This window comes from Stomoxys calcitrans, chromosome 2, assembly GCF_963082655.1.
Source record: "Stomoxys calcitrans chromosome 2, idStoCalc2.1, whole genome shotgun sequence".
Classification (NCBI taxonomy): Eukaryota; Metazoa; Arthropoda; class Insecta; order Diptera; family Muscidae; genus Stomoxys; species Stomoxys calcitrans.
This window is the reverse complement of record NC_081553.1, coordinates 152,447,050-152,454,062: the sequence shown is the minus strand read 5'-3', so window position 1 is coordinate 152,454,062 and position 7,013 is coordinate 152,447,050. Positions and strand designations below refer to the sequence as shown.

General features: G+C 31.5%; 1 protein-coding gene across 1 annotated transcript; it reads right to left on the bottom strand.

Moving 5' to 3' along the window:
- Nucleotides 1-361: 361 nt before the first annotated feature.
- On the bottom strand, nt 362-6,612 carry LOC131994775 (uncharacterized). Its single transcript, XM_059361652.1, has 4 exons — nt 5,952-6,612; nt 5,063-5,840; nt 4,475-5,013; nt 362-480 (listed from the first exon to the last, which is right to left on the bottom strand). The coding sequence occupies exons 1-4, from the start codon at nt 6,610-6,612 to the stop codon at nt 362-364; spliced, it is 2,097 nt and encodes a 698-aa protein (XP_059217635.1).
- Between the last annotated feature and the right edge of the window lie 401 nt (nt 6,613-7,013).

The window sequence follows — 7,013 nt, the reverse complement described above, 5'->3', positions numbered from 1 at the left end:
TTTTTCATGTGCGCTAATTTTTGCTCTCAAACTGGTTTTATGATATCAACAGGTTATTGTTTGTGTCGGTCTATTGGTTTAAAATGACTTCTATTTTCCAAAAATGTTATGCAAACTGAAAACATTAAGCAACTATAATTGATAAATATTTTCCGAAGAACCATCTACATTCTGCTTAAATGATGTCGCTAATTTCTTCTTCGAACTTAATTAAAATCGAGGGAAAATCCGTTTTTGAGGGTCTAATAAAAATTGCTTATAATTTCCATCATGTCTTTGTTAGTCGTAAAGCTTTCCTAATTTATTGGAAATAAAATAAGAAAAGGTGATAGAACTAACAATCAGAAATACAAAGAGATTTCTACGTTATTGCAATTTTAAACTTTTTTTCTTGCCCACTAATTGATTTCAAACGACCTAGCGGCAAACCTAAAGGCCAAAATATTGTAGTTGAGGACCGTCGTGTTGAAAAATGCAACTCTGCAAACAAATACCAAAAAATCAACACGCAAAAGATAAACAGTTTTTAACATTGACGACTAAAAACACTATTGGCTTGTGGCAGCACTGAATAAAGCTCGCTTCAACCGTCAACGTTGAAAAATTTTTTAGATAAAACTCTGCTGACTTTCTTATTTTAACACATTTCCTTGCTTAAGGTGGGTACTAACTTGTTGTTTCACAGTGAAAATTCATATTTTTTTACGATTAATTTTTGTAGATGCAAAAATATTTTCTGATTTCATTCAGTAGGTCATTCCCATTATTTATGATGAAATTTTAATAAAAGTGTTATGTTATCAGTGATATTTTTGTAGTTTTTCAAGTAATCGCGAAAAATATGGGTACTTCACTGTGAAACACGATCTTTGGAAAAAACTTGTTCAGATTTAGAAGCAAAATTTAAAGATATTTTTTAAATAATATTTTTACTACAGATAAAATTGAATTAAAATACAATAATAAAACGAGAATCAAGAGAAAATTAATATGGAATTCTTACAAAAAATTAAAAAAAAAAAAAAATTTGGCCAGAAAATTCCATGAATGATTTTTTTTGGCTTAAAGGAACTTTTAATAACTTTTGGATTAAAACAATCACAAAATTTTTCCAATTGAAAAAATTACATTGCTATAGGTCTTTAAAAAAATTTCATTAACCCATTAACTACAAAAAGACCTAAGAATTATTAAAAGAATAAAACGATAATCAAGAGAAAATTAATATCAAATTCTTACAAAAAATTAAAAAAAAAAAAATTTGGCCAGAAAATTCCATGAATGCATTTTTTTTGGCTTAAAGGAACTTTTAATAACTTTTGGATTAAAACAATCACAAAATTATTTCAATGGAAAAAATTACATTGCTATAGGTCTTTAAAAAATATTCATTAACCCATTAACTACGAAAAATACCCAAGAATAGAGCTGCCTTAGACAAATTCTAGCTTGAGTTAGGAAAGAGGTATCCGAATGAAATTTGAATTAACGTAAAGTGGAAGGCTGAAACCAGTTTCAACAATTTTTCCCGTCATATTTTGGCGGAAAATTGGCAAAAATCAACCGAAAAACATTCTTCAAAATTCTTAGGAATGAGATTTCTGAAATCCGCTTTAATGTCTTGTTGCATTTAATGGTTTCTATATTAAAAAAAAATATATGGCAATAATCCTACTTCTTTTGATAGCTGGTGCGATTTTATGCCAAAATCATTAAATTCCGCTTTTTCGCTAAATGCTCATAAAATATTAAGAAAAATATTTTTTTTTTGTTTTAGTGGCTAAGGAAATAAAAAAAAAAAAAATTTATACCCACCACCGAAGGATGGGGGAATATTCATTTTATCGTTCCGTTTGCAACATATCGAAATATCCATTTCCGACCTTATAAAGTATATATATTCTTGATCAGCGTAAAAATCTAAGAGGATCTAGCCATGTCCGTCTGTCTGTTGAAATCACGCTACCGTCTTTAAAAATAGGTTAAGTTCGAAGATGGGCTATATCGGACTATATCTTGATATAGCCCCCATAAATCCGCCGATTTAGGGTTTTAGGCGCATAAAAGCCACATATAGGCCCTGCGACATCCTCCTTCAATTTGGCCCAGATCGGTTCAGCTTTAGATATAGCTATATAGACCGTTTTATAGATCTGCCGACTTAGGGTCTTAGGCCCATAAAAGCCACATTTATTATCCGATTTTTCTGAAATTTGGGACAGTGAGTTGTGTTAGGCCACTCGACATCCTTCTTCAATTTGGCTTAGATCGTTCCAGATTTGGATATAGCTGTCATATAGACCGATATCTCGATTTAAAGTCTTGAACCAATAAAGGGTGCATTTATAAAATTGAAATTTGACACAGTGGCTTTTCGACATCCGTGGTTTTTTATAGATATAGCTACTAAAAAGATCAATATTTTGTTATACACAATCGAACAATGATGATATAGCTGCTATGGGGCATAAGGTATGCATTTTTCACCGGATTTTGACAAAAGGTGGTTTACATATATACCCGAGGTGGTGGGTATCCAAAGTTCCGAACTTAACGCCTTTTTACTTATTCAATTTAGAAAATTCAAAATAATAAAAAAATAGGTAAGTCGATATAAATTTCTTAAATTATGAATATATCAAATTTCATCACAATCTGATAAGACAAACGAGGGTCAGTCGTAATGAGGTTAAATGTTGTCTTCTAAAATTAAACTTATCTATAGACAAAATTTTTAAAAATGTTGTTTGGGACAGATAAGCGTAATAAAAAGACTTAAAAAATGTGAATAAAATATAATTAATTTCAAAATGCAAAATGTAGTGTCACCAAATGCAAAATTTTATTCAAATTTTGACTTTAAAAAATAATCCTGAGGTTAGGTTGTTCTTAGAGAGTTTTCGATTAAATTTAGTCCTTAAAAAATCACAAAAATTTTGTCTTAAGTATTTTTTTATATAATGTTGCCTTTAAAAAAAGTTTAATTAAAATGTTTTCTTTAAAAAAATTTTTAAAGAAATTTTGTCTTTAAAAAATAAATTCGCGGGAGCATGTGCTGAAGTTTCGTCGTTAGCGAATATTACTGTGGTTCGAACCTGAGCGAGAGCTATTGCCGTAGTCTTATCGTTCGAAGCCATCAATACAACTTCCAACAGATGAACAAAATCATGTGTGGTACGGAAGAAGTGTAATTTACCACAGACAGCATGTCTGCCATTACACAAAAATAAATGCATTGGAAAAAGTACAGCTTATAAGCAGGTTTGTCAAGCTTGGTTAATGTGGTAATTGTATCATAGATGCGTTTTCGTAATTGATACGATTCAAATACAACATACCAACGCACGGCCCTTGAAGCCATCACACCTAATATGGTTGAAAAGTCTTCTAACCAAAGACGAAACGCGTCCCATAGTGGTTGGTGTGTGTTGCTTTCTTTGGCTTTCCATTTGCATCTCCGATCGTTGAGCTCGTCTCGAAAGAGAAACAAACGAAAATTGTAAAATTTAATGATCTCGCCCTAACAGGCAAAAAACTTGAAAAATGAAAAGTTCGGCAGAGCCGGGCCAGAATTCGAACCTCGGCACACGGAGCAATAGCGAGAACCATTACCGTTGTCTTAGCGTTCGAAGCCATCAATACAACTTCCAACAGATGAACAAAATCATGTGTGGTACGGAAGAAGTGTATTTACCACAGACAGAATGGCTGCCATTACACAAAAATAAATGCATTAGAAAAAGTACTGCTAACAAGCAGGGCTGTCGAGCTTGGTTAATGTGGTAATTGTATCATAGATGCGTTTTCGCATTTAATACGATTCAAATACAACATACCAACGCACGGCCCTTGAAGCCATCACACCTAATATGGTTGAAAAGTATTCTAACCAAAGACGAAACGCGTTCCATAGTGGTTGGTGTGCATTGCTATCTTTGGCTTTCATTTTCCATTTGCATCTCCGACCATCGATAGAGAAAATTGTAAAATTTATTGATCCCGCCCTAACAGGCAAAAAACTTGAAAAAATAAATTTTATATTAATTTTTTCCTTAGAAAAAATTATTTCGGAGGAGGGTTTTTTTTTTTTTTTTTTTTTTTATTATTATTATTATTATTTATTATTTATTTCATATAAGATAAACAAATTGATATTAGATAAACAAATTTTACATTTCATTATAAATTACGTCCCACGAAGCATTAAATAGCTTGTTTGTGAGAATAAGTTAAGATCTGTGATGTTATTACATACATAGGTTGGCCAAATTGCCTGTATACTTCATTGTTTTTGGTTAATTATTTAAGTAATATTCTTTGATTAATTTGTTTATGAGTTTCACTATCCGGGTTTGCGCTGTTTGAATGAGCCTGCAACATCTCGCATTCCCCCATGCTGTGACCCCATGACGAAGATGTGACTCGACTAATGAAAAATAGGCCTGTTTTATCACATGATATGGAGCACAGTTACCGAGATGATATAGTGCGTAGGCTGATTGTCGTAGTTTCTTTTGCAGATGCTGTATATGTACTTTCCATTTAAAACCGTCGTCCAAATGAACTCCAAGGTATTTATAGGTTTCCACTAGCTCGAGTTCTGTACTGCATTTGCCATTGCACTTGTCATGTAAGCTAACTGCATTGCAATTTTTATGTAGACATTCTGTGTCGTGATATATGATATGAATATTTGATTTTGGTATACTTTTTGGTCTGATGTGCATTACTTTGGTTTTAGATGAGTTTATGATTAAGCCGCTATCGTGACACCATCTAGTGATTATATCCAGCTCGTTTTGCAGCGTTTTTATTGCAGTATTCAATGACTTGTTGCATACTACAATGGCTGTATCGTCTGAGTATGTGAACGCGGTGCTGTTTTTAAGTTGACGTACCATCTCATTTGAGTAGATGATGTACAGGATTGGACCAAGTTTCGAACCTTGTGGTACACCGTATGGAGCATTCAACATACTACTGCTTGTGTTACTTATTTTAACACAAAACGTTCTGGATGAGAGGTAGTCTGCAAACCACCTTAATGTGAGTCCTCTGATACCGCTCCTTTCGAGCATTTCTATCCATTTTGTCATGAGGCAATATGTCAAAGGCCTTGCTAAAGTCGATGAATAACGCTAAGCAATTGTTGTTTTGGTCCAGTGATTCATTGATGTGATTAAAGAAGTAACCCAGGAGTTGGTTTATATTTTTTCCTTTTTTGAACCCATACTGCTGTTTGTTTATGATGTTGTATTTCTTTAAAAAACTGTTTAGTCTTCTTACAATGATTTCCTCTAATACTTTTTCAACGACTGGTAGAATAGCTATCGGTCGATAGTTATTGTAATCTGTTTTTTCGCCGCTCTTAAAAATTGGTCTTATAATGGATTGTTTCATTATGTTTGGTATGGACGATTCACTAATACTTCCATCAATAAGTTTTGTTATTATTGGTGTTAACAAATTGGCATGGTTTTTTAAGTCCACTGCTCGTATATTATCTATTCCTGCACTTTTTCTTATATTCAAGGTCTTCAGTATGTTATTAATTTCTTCTTCAGTCGCGTATTCTATATAAAGTGAGTTGTTGATTATATTTTCCGCGTTTGCATTTAATGTGGTTATTGAGCATGAGTGAACTATTTTTAGAACATTTTCATTGAATTTTAGGGCAAAGTTTTCGGTTATATCTTTTAGTGATTCATCTTTAAAGTTTCTTTTTATTGTATCATTTAAGTTTTCCGTCTTCTTACCGGTGATTTTATTGATGATTTGCCAAGTACCTCGTATATTGTTTCGATTTATTAAAAATTGGCGATAATAATAATCATTTTTAGCTTTGGTTATTGTTTTATTTAGTTTATTATTGAAATTTTTGTATATTTTTTCGTTTATTTTGTTGTTTTTGTTTTTTGTCCATTTTTTATATAAATGGTTTTTTATACTACAACATTTTAATATATGCTCATTGAGCCAAGGGTGTGGATTTCTTTTTTTATGTTTTGTTTGTTGGCTTGTTGAATTTGTATAGATATCATTGAATGTTTTGTAGATATTGTTAAACAGTTCATTTGTATTATTGGATGAAATGATTATTCGTTCCCAGTCTGTGTCATTTATTTGTTGGTTGACTTTGGAGATGTTAATCGTAGAAGTTTCGTTTGTCTGTCTGTCTTGTGTGTGATTCAATAACGATTTTGTTTCGTTAACGCTTCCAAATATTGCAAAATGATCCGATATATCTATTCTAATTATTGCTGCATAAGCTTGAACAAATTGTTTATCCCACCTTGCGAATAAAAGGTCAATACATGTCATTGATTGATTGCTATTGTCTTCTCTGGTAACTTCGTTTATCATACATTGTAAGCCATAGGATGATAGGATATTTAAGTAGTTGCTTGTAGTATTATTGTTTTTCTTTATATCAATATTTACATCACCCGTAATTATTAATTCATTCTGTCTATTAATTCCATATAAGAGTTTTTCTAATTCTTGTAAAAATGTTTTAACCTTCTTATTAGGTGGCCGATATATTGGTATGATTGTGGTTTTATTATTCTTTGTTGTTGTAATATTAATTTGTGTTACTTCTGCCGATTCCATTTTGATTTGTATTTCTTTATATAGTATATCACTTCGTATATATATTGCAGTTCCACCACCTTTTCCTTCCCTGTTTCGGAATATTGCATTGAAACCATCGATTAAACAATATTGATTTTCATCATCACAAATATTTGTTTTAGTTAATATTATTATTTGAACTTTATTGATTATTTTCCATATATTGGTTATGAAAGCCAGAAAATCTTTCCTTAATGACCTAATATTTAGATACATACTACATATACTCATACTATAATTTAGATATTTCGTGTCCATGTCGTTAAAACTATTTAATATTTCCTCAGTATAATTCATTTCAATTTCTTTATAATTTCAGATATATTTATTTCAAGATTTTATTTATTAGTGCTTTGTTGTGGCTAGGGTTGTTACTAATC

Bases quoted from the DNA above. Each gene is read 5' to 3' on its own strand.
- LOC131994775 (XM_059361652.1), bottom strand. From the start codon at position 6,612: ATGGAATCGGCAGAAGTAACACAAATTAATATTACAACAACAAAGAAT. The intron at 5,841-5,951 runs GTAGTATAAAAA...CAATAACCAAAG, and splicing joins TGAGCATATATTAAAATGTT to CTAAAAATGATTATTATTAT. The intron at 481-4,474 runs GTAACTGTGCTC...ATTTGTTTGCAG, and splicing joins CTACGCACTATATCATCTCG to AGTTGCATTTTTCAACACGA.